At 46.2% G+C, this 24,746-nt stretch overlaps 1 protein-coding gene across 1 annotated transcript in view; it reads left to right on the top strand.

The window, feature by feature from the left end:
* The window catches only part of HYDIN (HYDIN axonemal central pair apparatus protein), a 2,950,008-nt gene that overhangs the window by 2,591,308 nt on the left and 333,954 nt on the right, over window positions 1-24,746 (top strand). Inside the window, exons 76-77 of the mRNA XM_086945295.1 lie at window positions 3,778-3,947; window positions 24,489-24,687. Of these exons, the coding sequence (XP_086801421.1) occupies window positions 3,778-3,947; window positions 24,489-24,687 (369 nt within the window). The remainder of the gene's footprint in view (window positions 1-3,777; window positions 3,948-24,488; window positions 24,688-24,746) is intronic.

Below are 24,746 nucleotides of genomic sequence, written 5' to 3'. Positions count from 1 at the left end.
CTCCTTTTTTGCCTTTTACTTTAGTATCTTGAAGCTACACAATTTCTTTCAGCTTATATACACTCAGTTCTTTAAATATACTTTTTTATAGACTACCTAATTAACATACCTGTAAAATCTTTTCTGTTGTCCAACTTTTTTTATGATCTGTTAACATCTGTTTTCCACTGCAGATCCCAACTCAGAAATGTGGCAATCCTGACCAATAATGACTTCCCTTCTCACTGTACTCTCACTCATACTCCAGTACTGTACAAATCGCAGACTTCCTTTCATCTTTTATTTTTGGTACAACACTTCTGAACGGTCACTATTGTTTAACCCTTTCCATGTTTCCTGTAAAGAAGCCCAATTTAGTAGGTTCTTTCCAAATCTGCATATTTACTGAGAGCAGCCCCCTTTGTGAATCCACGGATCCACGTGGAACCCCTTAAAAGCATTGAACAATCTACTGTTAATGCTTTTCATCTATATTTTATTTTCTAAACTATTGGCAATAACAAGCTATACACTCCCGACTGAGCAATTTTTGTATAATCGTTTGCTTTTCAGTTTCACACTGCAGTTTCTTGTTCCCTCCACACTCTTTTAACTCTTTTTCCAAAGTAACCATGTTTCCAATTGTCTGTTAGCAATTCCAAGCATATCCCAAACATATAACTTTTTTTTAGTTTTCCAAAGCCAATCACAGAGTTTGTTACTTTTTTCTTAAAGTCACTGCCTAGTTGTAAAAACCTGTACATCTCCACCATCCAATTAAATATGTTCTTTTATATTTTACTTGCTGTCCTCCATTGTAACTGCCTTTAATCTTCAAAACCGCGTCATTCTGTCGGAGCATTTTCCTGTGTGCTACTCCTGCTTGTCTCCAAAATGGTCAGAGTGTGGATTGTGGGTTATATTTTAGTAGTTTTGTATTTTGGGCCAGCGAGAGCGCTAGAAAGAGTGGCATTGACATGGACCTCGGTTAACCTAATGTAGACATTATTTGGGTTGGCCAGAGAACGTCAAAGTGGCATTAGTGGCTGCCTTTTGTTGAAAGCATTGTTGATTGCCAACATCCAGACCTCATGATTGTGCACTGCGGTGGCAATGACCTAGGCATAAGTACTGGGATGAGACTGGAAATCCTAATGAAAGATAACTTTTGAAAATATGTCACTTTTCCCACATACTGCCTTGGTGTTCGCTAACCTTTGCCAGAGACAGAAATGATAGTGGTCAACCCAATTTTGTTCACAGATGGAGAAAACTATTAAACATGTCAATAAAGCTGTTTCTGAATTTATCTGAGACGACAACATGAACTCTATATACCATAACAACTTATGCTTCGATATGGAAGGAATATTTTGAAAAGATGGAGTCATTATACAGGCAACAGGGTGTTTCTCAGCACCTTAAAAGACTGCATCCTGTTCTATGTCTATTTATCATCTACACATCATAAACACAAAGGCTCTTTTCAGACCCAACTCTTTTCCCAAACACTGTTTCTTTTTGTTTTCAAGTCCTTTTTTTCTAATGTCTCAGTCGGATCTGCGAATAGGCCATGGATCCTCTGCCAAATAACAGGTCTGCCTGCAATGTTGCAGGCAGATCCTCGAATCCGTCCCCAACCAAAAGCACACATTCAGTACAAAACAAATACACATTTAATGCAAACATATCCTAATGCAATTGAGATCATTGTATCACTGCCTGTGTGTGAGTAGCTATGTAAGTAACTGTGTGAGGGGCTCTATGCATGTGAATGGGTGTGTTAGTGGCTGTGTGAGTGTGTAACTGGGTGTGAGAGTGACTGGGTGGATGTGTGAGGAGATGTGTAGTGTCTGTGTGGGTGTGTGAGTGGTGTCCTGAATACGTGAATGGGTGTGTAAGTGCACCCCCCCCCCAGGAACCTTGTCCCTATTAACAAAATGGCAGCTGCAGCTTTTCTCTCAGATTATGGCCAGCAAATCATAGCATGTTGTTGGTGCAGTGGATCTGCGTCTCTAGATATACATCATAAATCTTTTTTCTTTAGTAATTCCAAAACTACTGAACAGAATTACATTAAATTACAAACACTCAGTTATGGACCAGGATCTAGCTTTCTGACAAATTTGGTGTAATTCCGTTCAGCGTTTCAAATTGCTGTTGTCTCTAAAATCCTAGTCTTCCCAGTATTTTGAAGCCAAACGATGAAACATAACAAAGGAGACTGTTATGATTAATGCTAACAACCATCCTAGGTGAGAGATCCTGCTTTCTGTGAAAACTCTGCTTGAAAGTCTAGGCTAACATGAGGAATTGCAGTGGAAATCTGACTTGGAATTACAGTTTCCTGCGGTATTTCCTAATTTCTACAGCATTGGATCTTCCATAGATTCACATGCTTCATTTGTTACGTCGCCATATTTGGAACTCTTAGTAGAGGGTTCCCAGTCTGGAGATGGGGACTATTTCAAGAACAGGACTATATGAAAGATACCAATGCTGGAGAATTGGAATTACCAGTAAGTAATTTTTTTACTTTTCTATTTCAACACCTTTATCAGTCCTCCTCTCGCAGAGAGATCAGGTTATACCATGAATGTGAAAGGAGCTCTTTAGTACTATGTTGATAAATAGTTATTTAACAGTTATTGAGTCAACCCCCCAAGTTGATGTACTTATAATAAGTCCACTGGCAGATGTTAGTCATGCATTACCATATATTTTCAGAAGGCTAACAAGCCACGCCCATAAAAGCTTTTTGTAGGGAAACATTGCTATTAATGATGTGTAGACATGTGGAGATAAGTTGATAGTTATGCAAGCCACTCCTGTTAATTTTACTCCATACCAGACACATAAGTGATAAGTCTTTTTTTTGCAGAAACTGGGCCACTACATAAAACTCCTCATGCACCACTATCCGGCCCAGCTCCTGGGATACCAAGATGCATGAAGGATATGTTTGCAAATTTTACCAGGTGGTGTTACCTCAACACTTTTTCTGACCTCACACCACAAGGCACTTACTACCCTTCCCATGTCTTACAATACATATTTACAACAGAACTCTGCATTAATATTAATCCTTGCAAACACTTTGAAAAAGGTCGATGCAAACTTAGCTTGAGCAATGTACAAATATTCTGAGAATACCTGTTGTGAACCATGACCCGATTAATTAAATGCACTAAATAGCATAAAAGGGAAGATATCATTAATTGAAGAAGACATTGTCAATTTGTTATTTGAATTTGATGAGGAGAGTGCTATAATACAGCTTAATACTAGTATGTTTTCATGTATCTGTGCAGGAGATTAGTCCTCACAGAGACATAATATCTCCCATGATGCTCATTCTATAACATAATTTTGGCTGTTCTGGCTCTCCTGATGACTATAGACCATAAGCATCACACATTTTGAACTTAAATTTGGTGTCATAGTGGAGCCTTGATCAGATCTAAGTTATGTGTTATATTGTCAAAATGCCTCTTACCCAAGACTAGGAGGGCATCTTGGCCTGGGGCAAAGCTCAGTAAAGGCCACCATTGCCATGAGCAAGAATGTAGAGGCAAAAAGTTGAAACCACAAAAATCAACATCTTGTTCTATTCCTGCTTTTGCCTTCTTGACCCCCAGGTCTAGAGATTACAAGGACAATACCATAAGTACCTAAAGACAAGCTAGGGGTGGCACTCACTCAGAATGTTAAATTAATGCCAAACCAGTAGGAACCTATTTATAATACGTATGACAATTTAAGAGTAATTTGGCTTGTGGTATTAATTTCTCATTACAGATAAGCAACGGCCCAGTATTCAGCTGCTCATTGCAAGGTGCTGCCGTGGTTCCTGGTCTTACATTTTCCTTCAGAAAGCATGACTTTGGGGCCTGCTTCATCTACAATGCTGGAATGCCTCCTTACCGCCAGACTCTGGTAATCAAGAACAATGAGAAACGGGAAGTCAGGTAGGTATCCCTTGATAATCATCATTTATGAGGGTTGATATTATGTTTTTCTTCTGCAATATTTAAAAAACACATTGGTCACGTTAAAAGTGTTCTTCTACTCTGTACCCCAGCAGCTCACAGTTTTATAGATCTGGTGAGGAAGGTTTATGTAGACTAATTGCTCAATTGTTGGCTTGTGCCTACAATTATAGGGATTGATTTTAAGTGATAAGTGAGCAGTGTTTTTTTTCAATATAATGCTCGCATGGAGCAAGCAGAACAGACGATCTTTGATCTCAAAGATAACTTCAAACAATTGGGCATCCTGACAGGAAGATCTGTGAGCTAAAGACCAAGCTGAAAGAAATGGAAGATAGAGCTTGCAGGTTGAATCTACGCTTTGTGGGCATACCGGAAAGCCAGGTGAAGATTAAAATGTTGGCAAGCTAATAACTGATCTGATCAAGACATATGTCATTCCTGATCCTTCAACCAAAGATCGTGACTTTACAACCATGCATGGCCACGTGTCTTCCAATTCAAAATATCTACAAATGATTCTTGTCAATTTCGGGGATAATTGTATCAAAGAACAGATACTCAATAAAGCACTGCAAACGAAAATGTTTCAAACTGTAGGCTATGATTTGTTTCCGATTTTATCCGATATACCTTTATTCACCGCTCGCAGGCGCAAGGAATTTAAGTCCATTATTGAGTTATTTAGGGAAGCTGGTCCGGTCCAGAAGGCAATACTGAAGATTATTCATAATAGGCGATTTCATATTTTCTCTTCAGTCCTGCAGGCTGTGTAATCCTTGGAGAGTCTTAATCCCTCAAAGAATTGAAGATTAGTAGCAGCATGTTGACCACCATCTTAGCTTGAACTGTGAATTTTGAAATGTTCTATGAACATTATACTTAGGCATTTTGGTTGATGTTATGCAGTTAGTTAGCTGACGCTATGTCCATCTCCCTTAAGGTGAGCTGTTATTTTTTTTTAAATGTATTTCAAAATTGTTCCATGGGGCAGCACAGCTCTACTATGATACCGTACATGCATTATGGAGTTTTTTAAGGTCAAAAGGTGTCAGTGGCAGCTCTCCACTATAGCGGAAGAGCATCGCTGCCCAGCCAGCAACCTCAAAATATGAAAAATAAAATGATAAAATGTGCTTATTACCGTTTTATTCTTCCTTTCCTGCTGCGTCTTGTGGGCGGGGCCATCACAGGGGGGGGTCAGTGACAGGAGTAGTGGTGCACTGCAGGCAGTGTGCATGACGTATTCGCCAGCTGTCGCAGGACGGCCAAACCGTCATGCACACTATCATCTCCCCAACCCGAGCTGCATTGTTGGGTGGAGAGAATAGCAGACGTAGACTCCAAGTACCCCTTGGAGTGGAAAACAAGCCCACTCAGTCCAATCCCAGCACTTCTCCCATACATTAGAAAAGCGCTGGGATTAGCCGCAGGGGAGTCTGAGAGCTTCAGCAGAAAGGAGGAGAGCGGCGATTGGAAAGGAAAAGGTAAATTCTATTTTTTATCTTTATTTTTGTTATTTGTCTGTCCTTACCTCACACCCCTCCCCTGCCGCCCTACTCCTCCGTGATAGCAGCCGCTACTGTTCGGTATATAGTTGTTTAGAAATCAATGTAATTGTTTTGTTGAGACTAGGATTAGCTTCCACATGGTAAAAAGGGATAAGTTAATAAGCTATGATATGAGAAGTGCATCGTCAGAAGCCCATACCTCCTGAGATAGCAGTCATGGGTGCATCACCAAGGCATCCATTCCGGGGTGTGAGGGCATTTGGGGAGGACAGTCTGGAAGGTCATGGGGGGGATGCTGTGATCCTTGGGAGCTATGGCTACTGGAGCCTAGGTGGGATTCACGGGGGATCGACTTGATAGGGGGTGCCCTAAGCAAGAGGCATTAAAAAAGTAGAAAGGTAATTTAAAAAGATTTCTCAAAGATACGGACTAGAAGTCTACTATTGGGACTCCTCATAATACATGGAGGAGTCTCATTAAGATAGAAAACTCTTCCATTCGTAGTTTCACAAGGCTTGCTACTATCAAAAAGGTGAAAAGAACATGGCATCCAAACTCTTAAAGGTGGCTTTCTGTAATGCCACTGCCATTAGCAACAAGATCAAGTATAGGTCTATATTGGCTTGGCTACGAGAATCTAATGAAAATGTTATTTTTCTTTAAAAACTCACTCTCAAATCCTCGGGGCCCCAGCTAAGCACCCCAGACTTCATCACCCATGCACTCTTTGCTTCGGCCATTGCCACAGTTAGAGGGGTGGTAATACTTATTCTAAAAGAGCTGCAGTGCTCCAAGTGATGAGGGATCCAGGGTTGCAATGGAATTGGGTTCAAATCGCAATACAAAAACAGCTTGTGAATTGTATAAGGGATTATGGCTTTATGGAAGATAATACTATAGCTTTAGAAGAAATATACATTCTTTCCACAGTTCTCAGTGGTAGAATTGTATTTGGAGGAGATTTAAGTTTAATCCGAAATGTCAAACTTGACTGCTCTCAAATTAATAAACAACAAAATAAGGCTAAATCACTAGTTTCTTGACAGGGATGAAATGTGACCACGCCTTAAAAGATCTGTGGTGGTGCGATTAACCACAGTGTAGATGTTATACCTGTTTTTCTGATTGCTTTAACTTGGCTTCTCGTATATATTTTTTCTTTTTTTGTATAGTACTCTTTATCCACAGGCAAGGTGCACGTTTTAGCTAGCGCTTTTTCGGCCTACTCTGTTTCCACTATCGAGCTGATAATAGAAGATTCTCCAGTATTAGGGTGTCTCTCATAGATTCACATGCCTGAATCCCCGTCGTCGGAGTTGGAGTCTGATGGTATATAAAAAAGCAATAATATGCAATAATATCCTTAGAAAAACTTGGTAATAACCAACCAGGAAGTAAAGTAGCCAAAGCTACAAGAGTAAAAACTTCCACACTCATGACTATCCTAGTCATTTTGTATAGTCCAAACTGCAGCCAATCAGGGGACACCACCCACCAGAATGTTCTCCTCAGGGGCTCAGGCTCTCAGAATTTGTACCGCACGTCGTGTGAAGGGAGTCTCCCTGAGCTCTGCTCAGTTTTTTCTTCAAAATGTTTACATTTCTTCAAGGAAGTCTTTATTTTCAACCCTGCTTCGCATTTTTTCTAAGGACCCTCACGATAGTACTGTCTTTTTCCAGAACTTGAGGTGAGAAGTCGCAGGTTCTGTGGAACCTTTTTCTCAAAAGACCTTTGAGAACGGAGAGGCCCGTCTCCTTCTGTACCTACAGAGGTTGTAGACTTTAGACACCCCTGTCTCTGACATGGAGAGTGTTTGTTCTGGACATGCTAAGTCCTCTCTAAGCGTGGGTGTGGGACTGAGTTTCCTTCTCCTTGGCCTCAAAGGATGAAGTAGGATCCTCTGGAGATTGTTCCCCCAAAGAGTCTGCTGGCCTCCACGCCTATGGGACCTGGTCTGTGGCATTTCAGACTTTTACTGCCGCCTTTACACTATAAAAAGGTGCCAGTCCGTTGACGGGCTCATCCGTCGACGATGAAAGACTCCGTCGTCCGTTGAGTGTGACGACGAAGTTGAAGACTAAAGGCCATCTTCAACTTTTAAGTTGCCGTCGTCGACTGTCTCGTCGACGACGGTGGCCTCGTCGTCGACAGTGGCTCCGTCAACGACAGTGAGGACAGTGCCCTCTCGTCATCTGCTGGCTCGACGACGGTAAGCTTCGTCGATGGTAGGTTCGTTGACGATAGTATAAGTACTGTCGACGGTAAGTCTCGTCGACGGTTAGCTCATCATCGGTTATCCTCGTCGGCGGTTGGCCCATCGACGACAATAAGCTTCGTCGACGGTAGGTTTGTTGACAACAGTATAAGCTTCGTCGACGGTAAGCCTCGTCAACGGTAAGCCTCGTCGATGGTAAGGCTCGTCGACGGTTGTCCTCGTCGACGGTTGGCCTATCGACGACAGTAAGCTTCGTCGACAGTGGGCTCGTCGACGGTAGCTCTTAGACAGTACACTTCGTCAACGTTAAACTTCGTTGACGGTGTACTTCGTCGACAGTCATCCTCGTCGACGATACGGCGGCCTCGTCGACGGTCAGCTCCGTAGACGTTAAACTTCAACAATAACTTAGTCGACTATCAACTTTAACCAACAGTGGACTTTGTCAACGACGGAAAGCTTCATCGACGGTAGGCTTCGTCGAGGGTTGGCGTTGTCGACAGCTGTGTTGACGCAGATGGCCTCGTTGACGGTTGGTCTCGTCGACGGTTGACCCAGTCAACGGTTCGATTCGTCAACGGTTAACCCAGTTGACAGTTGGTTATATGCACAGTGCTCTTGTAGCCTATTTATTAGTCGTAAACTGCTTTTTCACTACATCAATGTAATTGTGTGATGGCTCCTTACTCAACGCCATAATTTCCTAGACTGGCTAAAAATGTAGCCAGACTCTCAGCCTCTGGTTCCTTAGGATCAGAATAATGTTTTTCTGACGACGAGGCTGTCATGACCTGTTCCATGGCGAAATTCTTCCCTCTCTTACACCTGAATCTCCATTACATTACCCTCCGGTGGATATTGGAGGTTCATACCTCCTCATGGAGAGAACGGCGACTCGCTTTCATCTTCCCCTCGTCACGAGGAAGTAAGCAGACAGTTTTTTATCTTTGATTTTACAATTAACTACGGACACAAGTTTGTTCAGTTCCCATGATACCTTTTCTTTGACAAGAGGTCTTTGACCCTTTCTGAGCCCAAGATCTGCGCTGGCGGTTCTTTCATGCCTCAAACACAAATTAAAAAAGCAAGACAATTCACCTGCTTGTTTTGTCTCTAAACAATAACATGACTCATTTTTTACTCAGGCGGCCCAGCGACGTCCTCGCAATCCCGCTTCTCCTTTGATGTTTTCTCCCGACCGGGAAGGTCGATGCCTCGTTTTATTGGAGGAAAAAGTTCTCCACAATGGCTGCAACCACAGTTTCAGCAGGCAACTCTTTAGCCATTTTGGGCAGGTACCACTGCCAGAGGTAGTCTGGCATGTTGGCGCAGGTAGCCCTTATTCCCGAATCATCCTCGGCTGACGCTTCAAAGATCCTGCAGAAGAAAGCCAGAAGTGCTTCAGAAACAATAGACTGTACAGTGCACATTGCGTCTACAAGTATTTAGATAGCTCGCAGCAGCGGCAGTATTGCAAAGACAAGGTTGGCAGAACGCTCCTTTTTTCGCCCAGAGGTTCACCAAAAAGGTTGAAGGTGGAATTTTTCTCTTTTATTCCATTTGCTCAAAGATGCCATTTGACTGTTCGGGGTTTTAACAGTTGTGTTGAAAGGGCACGCTCTAAAAATTTGGCAAATTCCATCTTGCTACACCTCAAAGGGGACCTCTACCTCCTCATCTACGCGAGTAGTTTGCACAAGTGTCTATATTGATACGAACAGGGACCGTCCAAGTGGTTTCAAATCTCCAACAGAGTTAGGGTTTACTCTCAATTCCTCATCAACAAGCAAGTCAGGAAAGTAGCACCTGATTTTAGATCTTTGCGCAAACTTTTCAAATGTTGTACCTCAAGAAGGTCCTAAAGTTCTTATGCCAGAACAACTTTATAACTACACTCGACCTCCATGATGTCTATTTTCGTGTGCCACTCCTTCCAAAGCACAGGAAGTGGCTACGCTTTACAATAGGTACAAAACATTTTCAATTCAAGGTCCTACCTTTTGGACTTCGGTCCGCCCCATGTGTCTTTACGTAGATCCTGGCACCAGTGGCAGCCTATCTACGTCTGCAAGGCATACAGATTTATCATTACTTAGACAACTGTTTAATAAGGGCTCGCTCTTATCAACAAGCAGTCCAGCACACCCAGACTTGTCAGTCACTGTTTCAAAACCTGTTTTTCAATAAATCATGACAAGTCCTAGCTCCAATAGGATCATGTCTTGGAGCATCAATCAATACAAACCTAGCAAAGGTTTTGTTTCACACGAACGACAGACCTGCATCTCCCACTTGGTGGTTCCTCTACGTACAAAAAGGTCCGTTTCAGTAGATCCTCAAAGTCATTCCTGGCCACGGCCTCCACCTGCATCCCGTTGGTTCCTAACTGCAGATTACACATGAGAAAAATGCTAGAGGAGCTAGGCAAGCAGTGGTGACAGCTATCTGGCTCATTCAACAACAACATCTTATTTACCTTTCGAATGAGGACACCGCTGGGCTGGTGGGCCCATGCTCCCAGTGGTGCAGCAGGGTGCTCCCTCCTCTGACGCTCCAACGCTCAGCCTTACCACCGATGCCTCTCTGGAAGGTTAGAGAGCGCACCTTCAGGGTTTTTTTTTCATCAAAGGCAGATGGACGCCTCTCCACCGCATGTCACACACTAACCGCTTGGAGTTGTTATCCAGTTTCCTGGCTCTGAAAGCCTTCCGCTTCCTATTGCGAGAGGAATCAGTGTTAGCGTGTACAGACAATACTATCACTATAACTATACACTATCTCAACAAGCAAATAGGTACGCGATCACTGTCGCCCAAACAAGCACAACACATTTGCAAATAGGCCATTCACCATTGCGTTAATATTTCTGCAATACATGTTTCAAGGGTCTCGAACGTCATAACGGACTCCCTCAGCGGATCCGCCTATGACAACCACGGGTGGGATCTCCACCAACAGACCATGGACCACATCTTATGCCTGGGGGGCCAACCAGACCTGGATCTGTTTGCGACGCCTCTCACCCGCAAATGCCTATACTATGCAATCTGGCTTCCCCACAAAAGATCATGCGGAACTGCATTCAATGAACTTGTCAACAGTATTTGCATTCGCTTTTCCGCCAATTCCGTTTGTGCCTCGTCGCCTGCAGAAAATGAGGTTCTAACCATGTCACATCCCACTCATTGTGCTCAGATGGCCTCGCTGACCGTGGTTCACGGTTCTCCTCTTACTACCTTGCTGCGAACCTATCATGCTTCGCCCTCTGCCGCACCTTCTGACAGTGAAGTATGGACAGATTCACCATCCACATCCTTCAGACCTTAAGCTTGCGGCTTCAACCTGAGCACTCTGAATTTGCTCATTTGTGCATTGCCTCAGACTGAAGGGAGGTTTCTCGCGCACGCAAGAGCCCCTCTACTACTAAGACATATAAACTAAAATGTAAACGCTCTGGTATCTGGTGCGAGTCTGTCAGCATCAATTCTGTGCACACTACACCAGAGCAAATCCTACCTGTCTTTCTCCTTCTGACAGTCAGACCGTTTCTCATTTCGTCTTGAAAAGTACTGGCTGCACTTCTCGTTTTCGCCATGATGGATTCACATCTCTCTATTCCTCCAGATCATTCGCAAATTCTTTGAGGGCCTCTACCGTATGTGCCCGCCCATCGGGCGTTCCCCACCCACTTGGTGCCTCAACGTCGCATTGGCCCAGTTTCTCAAACCTTCTTTTGAACTAATCCATTTAACGGATTCGACATTTCTAACATGGAAAGTTTCCCTCCTACTCGCTTTCACGTCCTCTCGACGTGTAAGTCCCATCAAGGTTTATTTCATGCAACTTTGAAGGTCCTTCTGGCAGCCATTTCAAGGTACCGTCAGGATGGGTCCACCTCTCTTTATTCTGCAAGAATGATACAGCAGTTATTTAAGGGACTATTCAGAATGTTTCCTCCTGTACGTCATCCACCTCCATCATGGCATCTTAATGTAGTGTTAGCGCAGCTCATGCGCCACCCATTTGAGTCAATTCACAGGGTGGATTTCAAATTCCTAACATGGAAGGTTTCTCTTTTGCTGGCATTGACTTCATCTAGTAAGGTCGGTGATGTTCAAGCTTTCACCGCCAATTCGTTTTTCTTACAATTCACGTCCAATTCTGTGGTGCTACGTACAAACCCAAGGTTTATGCCTAAGTGCCGTCGGATTTTTACCTGAACAAACTAGTCATCTTAAAGAAGTTTTTTCCTAATCCGCAACCCCCTGCGGAGAGGGCATTGCATACCCTTGACATCAGAAGATGTTTAAAATTCTATTTGCAGAGGACCTCTGCCATCCGCAAATCCGATCAACTGTTTGTTGCCTATGGAAAGATACGGCAAGGACAAGCAGTGTCTAAACAAACCATAGCTAGATGGATTTATGCAGCTATTGACTTTTGCCATATACAAGCGGGAAGACCTTTACAGACAACTCCAGGAGCTCACTCTACAAGAGCTGTTTCTTCCTCAACGGTTCTTTCACTGGAGTTCCCCTTCATTAAATCTGCAGAGCAGCAACTCGGTCCAGCAGACATACTTTCTCCAAGCATTATTGTTTGGATGCTGCAGCGAGACTGATACTTCAGTGGGCCAAGCGGTTCTACGCAATCCTCTGTTTCCCTCCTCCTCTATACTGCTTTCCAGACGCTTAATCCATGCCTAATATTGAGTGCATTCTCATGTGATTGCAAGTTTTTTCATGCATATATGAATGTTGGCATTGTATTATGTGATTGTATATATTTGCTATGTACAAACTGATGTTACAAATAGCGTCTTCCAAGCATTATTTCGGTACTGCTATCTACTCTGATTCAGGCATGTGAATCTATGAAAGACACCTCAATACTGGAGAAGAAAAATAGTTACTTACCTGTAATCTGTGGTTCTCCAGTATTGGTGTCTTTCATAGATTCACATGCAACCCGCCCACCTCCCCTCAGAGGCTCTTCAGCTAGAGAAGTTTTTAGCTTCACTCCTGTGCGAGAAAATCTGAGAGCCTGAGCCTCTGGGGAGAACATTCTTGTGGGTGCTGTCGCCTGATTGGCTGCAGTTTGGACTGTACAAAATGACTAGGATAGTCATGAGTGTGGAAGTTTTTACTCTTGTAGCTTTGGCTACTTTACTTCCTGGTTGGTTATTACCAAGTTTTTCTAAGGATATTATTGCATAATATTGCTTTTTTATATACCGTGAGACTCCCACTCCGACGACGGGGAATGATTCAGGCATGTGAATCTATGAAAGACACCAATACTGGAGAACCACAGATTACAGGTAAGTAACTATTGTTCTTCCCGCCAATTCAACCCTAGGTGGACTTTTGATAAATCCTCATTAACTAATGAGATATGGGTAGCTTATATGCGTTATCCACTAGGTGAATTTTTGTAAAGGAACATTGCTACTGATTCCTCCTTTGCTGCATGGAACACCTTGATAGCCTTCGTTCACGGTGAAGCCATCGCTTTTAAAATGCAGATTGTCAAATAAAACAAAGGTAAAGCTGCCAAATTGCAATCTGCCCTAGATTATGCTCCCTCAGTGTTTACTACATCAAATACCCAAGCAGCCAGAGTCAATTTGACCAAGCTCGGCTAAATTTAACAGATTAATTCACAACCGCAGAAATTGTGAATCAAAATACTTGTTTCCAAAAAAGCTAGGAGGAAAGCAAACATGTTGGTCATTACCTAGCCTGGTTAATAAGGAAAAAACAAATGATAGCATAATTAAATTAATTCTTCATGAGGCTACAAATGAATTTGTCACCTAGCCAGATTTAATTGGCAACATCTTTCTCAAACATTATTCAGAGCTTTATTCTGTAACCAAAGATTCTACACCAGAAAGTATTAGCAACCTTCTGAAAACCATACAGATGTACGTTTTATCCATTGAACAACAAAAAGCAGCTGTTCTGCCTATTACATTAGGGAAAGTAGGAAATGCCATTTAAACATCCTCAAATGCTTAAGCGTGCTGGAGTCATGGCCTATCCACATAAGTGTATACATTATGCATCATTTAAGCATATTTTAGGTTATTCTATTTAATAAAACAGTAAACTTCTCGAAAAAGGGAAAACCACCAGAAAGCCTAGGGTCATATCGCCCTATTAGCCCCCCTTGATTGTGATTATAAAATCTTCGGGGAAACAGTGGCAAGTACATTAGTCCCATTAGCATAAACGTTAGTTTATCAAGACCAGAATGGCTTTCTATCTACAAGATTGATATCAACTAACACCAATTACTTAGTACAAGCAGTTGACTACAATTTAGTCAATTAGACCAATGCAGCTATTGTTATGCTTGACTCAGAAAAAGCATTCGATCTGGCGCAGTGGGAGGTGCTATTCGCAATTTTGATCAAATTTGGATTTCCATTAAGATTTTTTGTAATATATTTTAAAAGCTGAAGCTAAAATCATAATCACTTCTAAAGTAGTAGGACATATTACTTCTAGGAGAGGTACGAGGCAGGGTTGTCCATGTCCCCTGTTCTTTTTGCACTATTTTCTGAGCCTTTGGCTTGTGCTCTTAAGCAAGATTCCAGGATTCTACCCCTGATTGATGGTGTGACGAAATTAAATTATTCGCTAATGATATGATACTGTACCTAGCCACAGGTGAAAGCAATATTTAAAATGCATTTGCCATAATTGAGGAATTCACACGTACTGAAGGCTACAAAGTCAATCAATCAAAATCGGACGCCCTACCATTCAAAAGTTTTCCATCCCTTCTGCCAATCGAAATGCAGTTGCATTATTCCACAGGTCATTTATTGAAAATGTATTCTGAAACTCCAAGGTCAAAGGTTGACGTTTATATTTTTAAATCTTGCATATTGAGCGTACGTGTCTACAATAAAGAACAAAGATCTAAACTTCTCCCGGTCCCTCATACGTCTTTCACTAAATGCTATATCTCAGGAAAAACACTGTACACTCAGGCCTGATTCACAAAGGGCCTCCGCACTCGTGGCGGACGGCCCCGCAGTCGTCGGGGAGTCTCTGCAGTACTCGGGCGGAATCTCAGCAATGAGAATTCTCATTGCGGAGATTCCCCCCTCCCCGCCCCCGAGTGCAGAGACTCCCCCATGACTTTGAGGCCTCTACCATGAGTGCAGAGACCCTTTGTGAATCAGGTCCTCAATCTTGCATTCCCTCTGGAATTGCAAGGTGAATAGCAGTGCCAAATCAATAAAGTGGAAAGGGAGATTGTATAAAGGAAAACATACATTATTAGCACAAGTAATGGAACACAAAACGTCTTTCAGACCATCTAGACAAATGGTAGGCTCATCAGGCAGCAGGTTACAAAAATCCGAAAAAGAATTATTAATTGGACTCTTGTCCAATCTCAGTCCCACTTTCCCTGGTACCAGGCCCCCTGCTAACCAAAAAAATTCTCATTGCTTGAGGATCCAGTTAAAGAGTAGGTTTTCCCTCATATGTAATGCAGAGCTTAGTTGTGCCTTAATGAAGCATCATGCTCTGTTGCCAGCAAGTGCTTGTTTATAATCTGTAGCAGATAACTTTTTCTGTGTTGTTCTGCTGAGGTCAGGGAGCAACAGTATCTTGTTGCTTTAAAATTGTAGTTCCTGTATTGGATTTGTTTTGGTGACTGCCTCACACTGTATGAGACACCCCAGTTTTAGTTATATTATCCAAGCACCAGGTATTTTCTCAAATGTTTCTCTTGTTGGAAGGTGAATTGCCCCTTCGACAACCACCAACCCCAACGCCTTGATTTGCCGGAACTGTCCCTTGATATCCTCAGATTCTTGTAAAGACATCATGCCAAGCATCCTCAGTTTTGTGGCTTGTGAGGCAGTGCCAATCACCTTCATGTCTTGTTCCAAACAAATCCTAGCTTGTATTGCACGATCTCTGAATGTGTTCTGTTGCTTTAAGGCCTCATCGCGGTCTTCATCCCTGCCCTTCAAATTCATCAACCACTTCTCCAGCCCTCCTACATTATCCTATGTCACTTTACCCTTTAATTCCTTCAGGCTTCTCTGTTTTGAGAACATTTTTGGTGGTAGTGATCAACTTGAGCAGCAGGTGCCATGGTTGAAATCCCCCATGGGTTATGTTGATATAATGCGTGTCCTCCACTTCAAACACTCACCTATGGCACTGAGGTGAGGAGCACTTTCATGTCTGCATTTTCTGATTAATTTCTTGGGGATTCATGAGAATCTATCACCTTCCTATAAATTAAGTATCTGAAAGAAACAGGTTAGTATTAGATTCCTTACGTTAGAATATCCCCAGGTGTCAGACTGGATCCGGAAACTTTTGTGTAGCAGTACCCTTGCGCGTCGATAGGCATCGTCTGCGGCTCCACGTCCGGCGTCGGCGTCGTTGGCGCAGGGATGACGTCGCTGGAGTACTTAGACGCCGCCCTGGTGCGCTGACGTCAGTTCTTCTTTTTTCCGCGCCAGCAAGGGCCGATCCGGAAACAGTGGTACCCTTAGTCAATTTTTGACTAAACTTTTTCGATTATTTTTGATCTTTCTTCGGAGTCGAATGACTCCGACGGTGCCGGTAGGGATGCTCGGGTTCAAGCCCTGCGTCGACTGCAGGCGAATGATTTCGGTTACCGACCTCCATCGCCGGTGTCTATATTGCCTGGGGCCCGACCACAATGACAAGTCGTGCCCCGACTGCTGGGCCTTGACGTTGAAGGCTTGGCAAGAGCGGTTCCGCAAGCGCCTCGAGCTCCGGCAGTCGGCTCCACGCCGTTCGAGGTCCCAATCCGAAAGGAGGTCGAGGAACCTGTCGCGGGCCGGAGTCATCACAGCTCCGGGAGTCGACACCACTCCTCGGGCTCCAAGACCTCAGGTAAGAGGCACAAGAAGTCGAAAAAGCGACATCGCTCTTCTGACTCGCCCCCGACGCTCGCGCGACGCGGCCGAGGGTTCAGGCGACACCGCCCACGCGACTCCGCCGGAGCCACAGGCGTTGCGGCCTGCTCCTTACCCACCGGTCCCTGGGCAGAACGCGACGCCGGAGGAGATCGATGCCTTCCTCACATCCATGAGGTCGCTCACTCCTCCGTCGGGTTTCGCTGGGCCTTCGGGCCCGCGGTCCCGATTGGGAGCCCAAGCGGGCCGGGTGCTTCGGCCCCGGCGCCATCGGGTGCTTCGGCCCCGGCGACTTCGGTCCCGACTTCGCAGGGCCCCGCTGGATCCGGTTCCGGGTCGTCGCCGTTCGACCTTACGACCTCACCGGCGCCGGCCCCTAGGGTGTCGCCCCCGCGCCGTCCCCGAACGACGTCGTCCCCGGTCCCCCCCTTGACCCGGTTCCGACGCCGGAGCGGTGCCGCTCTACGCCGCATTCGACGTCGCGAGAAGACTTTTTCTTCTATGATCCGGCCCCATCGTTTGACCCTGAGTACCAGGAGGTGGGTGGCAAGGCGGATTTGGAGGGGTCTGAGGACCCTCTGGCACGTGAGGGCCAGTCTTATCAGGAACGGGCAGGTGAGCTAGGGGATGCCAGTGGTTTGGACACTTCGCCAGACACTGGTTTTGTCTCCCCTCCTACCGTGGCTTCGGAGGAGGGGGCTGCCTATAGTGTGGTGTTGACGTGGGCGGCCAAGGCCTTATCCCTTGAACTCCCTGTCGCGGCCGTGAGGACTAACCTCCTCACTGAGGTCCTTAAACCGCAAGCAAGCTCTTCGGAGCCTCTGTTGCCGTTCAATGAGGCCTTGTCTGATGATCTTCTGGGCACCTGGTCCAGGCCCGCTACAATTTCCCCTGTAGATAGGAACGGGACCAGGCGCCATCACCCGGCTCCGGGCGACCCTTGCTTCCTGTCCACCCACCCCACTCCCGAGAGCCTGGTCATACAGGCCTCTAACTCCCAGACCGCATTCCCGACGGCTCCCCCCGATCGGGAATCCAAGAGGTATGAACAGTATGGTAAGAAGATGATCTCCTCACTGAGTTTGGGGTTGCGGTCAGTTAACACCGCGTGCCTCTTGGGCAGTTATTCCTACTCTCTGTGGGACACGGTCGCGAATGTGCTGCCACAATGTCCGGAGGAGGCCCGGACTAAACTCGCCCAAGCCCTTGCGGAGGGTCGAGATTTGGCACGGTATTCCATCCGGTGTGGGCTGGTTACAATGGACTCGCTAGGCAGAGCGATGGCAACGACGGTGGTGATTCGTCGCCATGCCTGGCTGAGGTCCACCAACTTTTCGGCTGATGTCCAAAACACCCTAATGGTCATGCCGTTTGATGGCCGTCGCCTCTTTGGCGACAAGGCAGACAGTGCGCTTGAGCGCTTTAAAGACTCCAGGGCTACGGCCAAGTCATTGGGCCTGTCGGCCCGCGCCAGCAAACTGCTGCCTTTCGCTCCTTTCGTGGCCAAGGAAGGGGCGCCCCCACACGTCCTGCCAGCCAAGGGCCGCAGACTAACATCCTGCGTGGTGGCGGACGTGGTAACCGCTGTGGCGGTGCCCGGGGACAACGGCAAGGCTATTCCACATTCACCGCCTCAAAGCCCTCCTAGTCTGAGCTTTCAGGCCCACGTGAAGCCAGTGGGGGGCAGGGTTCACCATAACCTCCTCCACTGGCGCAACATCACTTCGGACAGGTGGGTGCTGCAAATCATCCGAAGGGGCTACTCCCTCCCCTTCTATGCGACCCCTCCAGCCATGCCACCGCAGTACCACCGCATGACGGGGGATCACTTGAATCTTCTGCGAGAGGAAGTTACTGCCCTCTTGGCCAAGGGGGCAATCGAGCGCGTTCCTGGGCCAGAAGTAGGGTGTGGTTGTTACTCCCACTACTTTCTGGTTCCCAAGAAGGCAAAGGGGGCCTACGCCCTATCTTGGACCTGCGGAACGTCAACGGCTTCCTCCGGAAGGAGACGTTCAAGATGCTGACACTGGCTCAGGTCTTAGCTGCCCTGGACCCGGGAGACTGGATGTTACCGTTGGACTTGCAGGACCCTTATTTTCACATCCCCGTCCTGCCGGCCCACCGGCACTATCTGCGGTTCACGGTAGACCACGAGCACTTTCAGTTTACTGTGCTCCCCTTAGGCCTTACCAGCGCCCCACGGGTGTTCACGAAAGTGATAGCGGTGGTCGCAGCTCATCTGCACAGGTTAGGGGTTTCAGTCTTCCCCTACCTCGATGACTGGTTGTTGAAGGCGGGCTCGCCCCTGACAGTCGTCAGCCATCTCCAGACTACGGCCGACCTCCTGCACCTGCTGGGGTTCTCCATCAATGTGCAGAAGTCACACCTGTGTCCCTCACAGAAGCTCCTCTTCATCGGAGCGGTTCTAGACTCTGCGCAGTTTCGGGTTTATCCTCCCGAACAGTGTGTTCGGGATATTCAGGCTCTGATTCCGACCTTTCAGCCGTTATCCCGGGTCTCGGTCAGGTTGACGTTGTGGCGTCTGGGGCTGATCCTGCATCCTTCTGGTGCATCACGCCAGGTGGCGGATGCAGGCTCTGCAGTTGGACCTAAAGTTTCAGTGGGCCCAGCATCAGGGCAGCTTGCTAGACCATGTCTTGATCTCGGAGGGCACTGAAAGACAATTGCAGTGGTGGCTCACGGACCGCGATTGAGTCCGCGGCAGATCCCTCTCCCTACCCCAACCGGAGCACGTAGTTGTGATGGACGCGTCCCTTCAGAGCTGGAGGGGCCACATGGGAGAGGCTGAGATCAGAGGCCTCTGGTCTCCGGCGGAGTCCCGGCTCCACATCAACCTTCTGGAGTTGCGGGCGATCCGGCTTGCACTGAAGGCATTCCTCTCCTCTGTCCGGGGGAGTGTAGTGCACGGACAACACCACCGCCATGTGATACTGCAACAAACAGGGCGGGGTGGGGTCGTGGACCCTATGCCAGGAGGCTCTGCGCCTCTGGCAGTGGCTGGAACATCAGGGCGTGACCCTGGTGGTTCAACACCTGGCAGGTTCCCTGAACACCAGGGCGCCCAAACTCAACCGTCGGTGCGTGATGGATCACTAATGGCGTCTGAACTCGGACGTGGTGCATGGCCTCTTTGAGCAGTGGGGAGAGCCTTGGTTAGATCTATTCACCACAGAAGAGAACGCGCAATGTCATAAGTTCTGCGCGTTGGAATTTCCAAGGCGGCACTCGCTCGGAGACGCTTTTCGTCGCGATTGGAGTTGTGGTCTGTTGTACGCCTTTCCGCCTATACCACTTCTGCCCAGAGTGCTGAAGAAGATCAGATGCAACTGGGCCCAAGTCATCCTTGTGGCTCCGGACTGGGCCCGAAGATACTGGTATCCCAAGCTACTCAGCATGTCTGTCGATCCCCCGATTCGTCTGCCTCTTCAGGAGGACCTTCTGTCGCAGCAGCAGGGGACGGTCCTCCACCCGAACATGTCCAGTTTCCACTTACATGCGTGGAGATTAAGCGGCGGCAGTTGAGGCCATTTGACTTGCCTCCTGAAGTCTGTAATGTGATTCTGGCGGCCAGGCGGCCCTCCACAATATCGGTATACGCATGCAGGTGGAACAAATTTGTGGCATGGTGCACAGCAAAGGCTGTGGATCCCCTTTCTGCTCCTCTTTCAGAGGTTCTCCTATTTCTTCTTTCTCTTGCCCAGCAGGGCTCTGCTCTGGGCACACTAAAGGGCTACCTCTCTGCCATTTCCGTCTTCTTAAGGCTCCCTGATCAGCCCTCTTTGTTCAAGTCCCCAGTTGTAAATAGGTTTTTGAAGGGCATTACTCATATGTTTCCTCCTGTTCCTTTCGTGATGCCTCAGTGGGACTTGAACCTTGTTCTGACTTATCTGATGTGCGCTCCCTTCGAGCCACTTCATAACTGTCCTCTTCGCCTCCTTACTTTTAACACTGCTTTCCTGGTTGCCATCACCTCTGCCAGGAGAGTGAGTGAGGTCCAGGCCCTTTCTTCTAAACTTCCTTTCCTTTCTGTCCATCCGGACAAAGTTGACTTGCGGACGCGACCCTCTTTCCTGCCCAAGGTAGTCACAGCCTTCCACATCAGGCAGTCCATCACCTTGCCCACCTTCTTTCCACCTCTGCATCCCTCGAAAGAGGAAGAGAGGCTCCACCGTCTGGACCCAAAACATGCGCTCTCATTCTATCTGGATCGCACACGCCAGTTCCGGGTGGATGACCAACTCTTTGTTGGTTACGTGGATGCTAAGAAGGGACGGGCGTTGCACAAACGGACCATTTCTCGATGGGTCGTCTTGTGCATCAAGGCTTGTTACTCTCTGGCTAGAAAGGGGCCTCCTGTGGGGCTACGTGCCCATTCCACTCAGGCCATGACGGCTACTACTGCCCTGGGTCGGGGAGTCCCCTTGCAGGACATCTGTCAGGCAGCTACGTGGGCCTCGCTGCACACGTTCGCCAGACACTACTGCCTGGACAGCCAAGTCCAGAGAGATGGCTTTTTCGGCCGTTCCGTTCTCCAGGACTTTCTGGTGTGATCATTGGTTCGCAGACCCACCACCGGGGTTGGTATTGCTGGAATATCTATGTTAAGGTAAGGAATCTAATACTAACCTGTTTCTTTCAGATGCACAGGTTACTTACCTTCGGTAACGATATATCTGTAAGAAACAGTAGTTAGTATTAGATTACTTACCGCCCCACCCATCCTCCCCATTCTGTGAACCGATATCTAGGGTTAAGGTCATCCCCTTACAGGGCCCTAGTTTCATGGCACCAGTGTTGGTTTTTATCATGGCTCTGCGTTTCTGGCACGGAAAAGCTGTGTATAAGAACTGACGTCAGCGCGCTAGGGCAGCGTCTAAGTACTCCGGTGACGTCATCCCGGCGCCAACGACGACGGACGCGGAGCCGCAGACGATGCCTACGACGCACAAGGGTACAGCTATGCAAAAGTATCCGGATCCAGTCTGACACCTGGGGATATTCTAAGGTAAGGAATCTAATACTAACTACTGTTTCTTACAAATATATCGTTACCGAAGGTAAGTAACTTGTGCATTGCAGTCAAAGGGTTCAAGCGTGCAGTACTCAGGAGAAGGGTGTCCCAGTGATCGCTGTTCTCACTAGACCACAATCAGTAGGAATGGCTTGGCTTCCTGGCCTTGAGCCCTTTTACAGCCCTACCCCAGCATGCCCTAATTCTGGACTTGCATCACTGCCACAACTGGCAAACTACAGAGCATGCGACACTACTCAATCCTGTTACCAGAGGGGCCTCAGCAATACTACAGTGGGGCCCTCTCCTCCAGACTCTAACCATATATTTCTCATCTTCAGCGCACGTCCTTTATTTAGTTGCCACATGCGTGCACAACCTTCTCATTGGGCTGACTCACAAATAAGTACTGCTTACACGCATATGTGATATAGGATGAATAGGGGCACCCAGATCGGACCATCTATTGTGCAAATGATACAACTGAAAGATATGACCAGGATTCCGGCATTGTTCAACACCAACTGTTGCCTTCAAGCTCTGAGGAAGGAGCTGTGTTGCAGTCCCATTGAGTCATATCGGTCCTAGGAGCCCTGCACTTTCGGTACCCTCTTGGATGAAGTTTTAGATAAGGTTTTCAATACCTCCCATAAGGGTGCAATACGCAAGTGTCCTTTTTATCCTTGTTGGTGAAATATCAAAAAATCCATTTGCAGAAATATGAAAAAGCCTGAAAGATTACAATTTCCTAGAACTGTTATTAAGAATCATACACCTTTGAAGGAAACTCTTTATCTTTGAAACAATAGAATAGCAGAATCTTTATGACAATGCTACTAGTACATTTAATGTGTTCCAAACATTGCCCGTTGTTATGGCCAAGAAAGAAACTACTTCAGTACCTTTGAGACTGTTGGTCTTATTTATGTGTTCGCAAGAAGTGAACTCTGTCTCCAAGTTCCCATAGCTCGATAATAAATTAGGCAGGTGGATATTCAGTTTGGCCATGGTGGAGACTACTCTGTCTCTGCCTTGGCAAACTTCTACGATGGCCCTAGGGAGTAAGGGCCTTCGGAGAAATGACTACAGGTCCGCCCGCCCAATTTAGATGGGTGGGCATGTAGTAATTTTTTACTGTTTCTTACGGCCAGGTTTTGCAACAGTAAAAACATTATAGTGCCTCGTCCCCTCCCCCTCTCCACCACGGGAGAAAACTCAAGGTGAAGGAAACATTGTTTTTTATTGCAGAAAGAAAATCTCCCATGATTACTGCTGGCTTCTGCTTTTTGAAGAGCAGAAAACCAGACGGCACTGAACTCATAAAACTGGTGGCACATTTTTGGACCTGATACACCCTGTCCAATTGACTCAAGCAGATTCACAATTGAAAGACATTGAGTCAATCTTGAGTGATTCCATACACATGGTACAAGATAGAGAGATGCAACTTCTGCTTTTCTGAAGGAGTAACTTGGGTAGTATAGCAGTGGTGCCTTGGGCCCATTGCAAGCAAGGAAATCCCTCTTCACTGCTGGCTAGGTAGTTAAATACCTGGATTTTGAGGGTTGCTCATGACTATCAACCAGCTGGGCTCTAAAGCCTCTGCACGTGCCGCACCATTCATTGATAGCCACGGCCGGGTTGCCTTTGTAGAAGTCCCTGTGGACTTTGATATATAGATGTTCTAAACATTATTTAGACGTTGGTGCTAGTGCAGAGACATTTGTTTGGGAAGGTCCTTTTTTCAAGCTTATCCTTGCTTACTGTTTTCTTCAAATTGTTATCAGATGTCCGAGCCTGTTAGATATTGCTAGGGAAAACTTTCAAGGGTAACAAATCTGAGGACTGAATAGTATGCACTGAAAGAAAATGGATGTTTTTTTCTCTGCAGATTCTTTGTTGCCCTTCTATTCCCTTGTGTTAATCCATTGAAGTGTCTGTCCAAGATTGGAAAAGTCTGAAAACTGAGGGGAATAACGGTGCCATTTATACATTAGCTGGTTATTTCATCCAAACGCTTGTTTGACATGTTTGTACCTAGGTGTTGCTCACCGTCACGACTCCTTGAATGAAGGTGTTAATTGTCAAAGCCCAGCATATCTGATATTGCATAGATACAAATTCTGCAAGTGGCGCACAATACCTAGTTGAATCTGCGGTATTGAAATTACCTGGCATGTGTGCACTCATGACATTCAGTAATAGACTAGAACCCAAAAAATGAAGGATGAATACGCTCCTAGAATCTGGAACACCATAACAGTTTGCATCCACAAGAGTTTCATTTGTATTCACTCCTACAAGGAGACGAAAACACATCTATTCAGGCAACACCTAATATCAGGGTAACCCTTAATCACCCAGAGAATTAACCACACCTTCCTATACGGTCACCTGCATCTTTGCCATTCTTCTCAGTGCGTTCTTCACCCATTTGAAGGAGGAGAGAGTTTGCACAGACTGAATCCATGTAGTGATGTCCATTACCACATCTTAAGGTCCGATGAATACTGACTTGACAGACACGGTTACCCATCTCAGCACCCTTCCTTTCGCGACTGCCATAGAGTGTGATATTGTACCCCTTCTCTTATTCTTTCCCCAGCCCTTGTCTTTCCTCTTTCCCGTTCCTATGCTACCAGCTCTAAGGCCCACATTACATAAATTGCTCTGTTACCTCTTTAACCACAGACAAAGTAATTATTGGTCCGGAAGGTAGGCAGCTGGATATGTGTTCACAGTGATAACATACTAAATAACTGGTGGTTCAAATAGACTGCGGCTGAAAACTGGATGTTTTCTGAGTTCTAATGGTTCCAACTTCTTCCTCTTACCTTTACAGCGTGGACTGCCTATATGTGAACACAGCCTCCCTCGAGTTGGATTTCCAGGCTGAAGTACTGCGCTCTGGTGAACAGATGGAAGTCTCCATCACATTTTACCCTAGAGCAGTTGTTAAATATCGGGAAATCGTGTCATTTGAGATTAATGGTCATTTCAGGCAATCAATTGAGATCCTTGGGCAAGGCACTGAAATGAAGGTAGGTCAAAGAACATTTTAAGACCTAGTCACACAATTTCTCTGTGCAAGATCTATGTT

Source organism: Lissotriton vulgaris, chromosome 12 (assembly GCF_964263255.1).
Source record: "Lissotriton vulgaris chromosome 12, aLisVul1.2, whole genome shotgun sequence".
Classification (NCBI taxonomy): domain Eukaryota; kingdom Metazoa; phylum Chordata; class Amphibia; order Caudata; family Salamandridae; genus Lissotriton; species Lissotriton vulgaris.
This window is presented reverse-complemented; position numbering and strand designations above follow the sequence as displayed.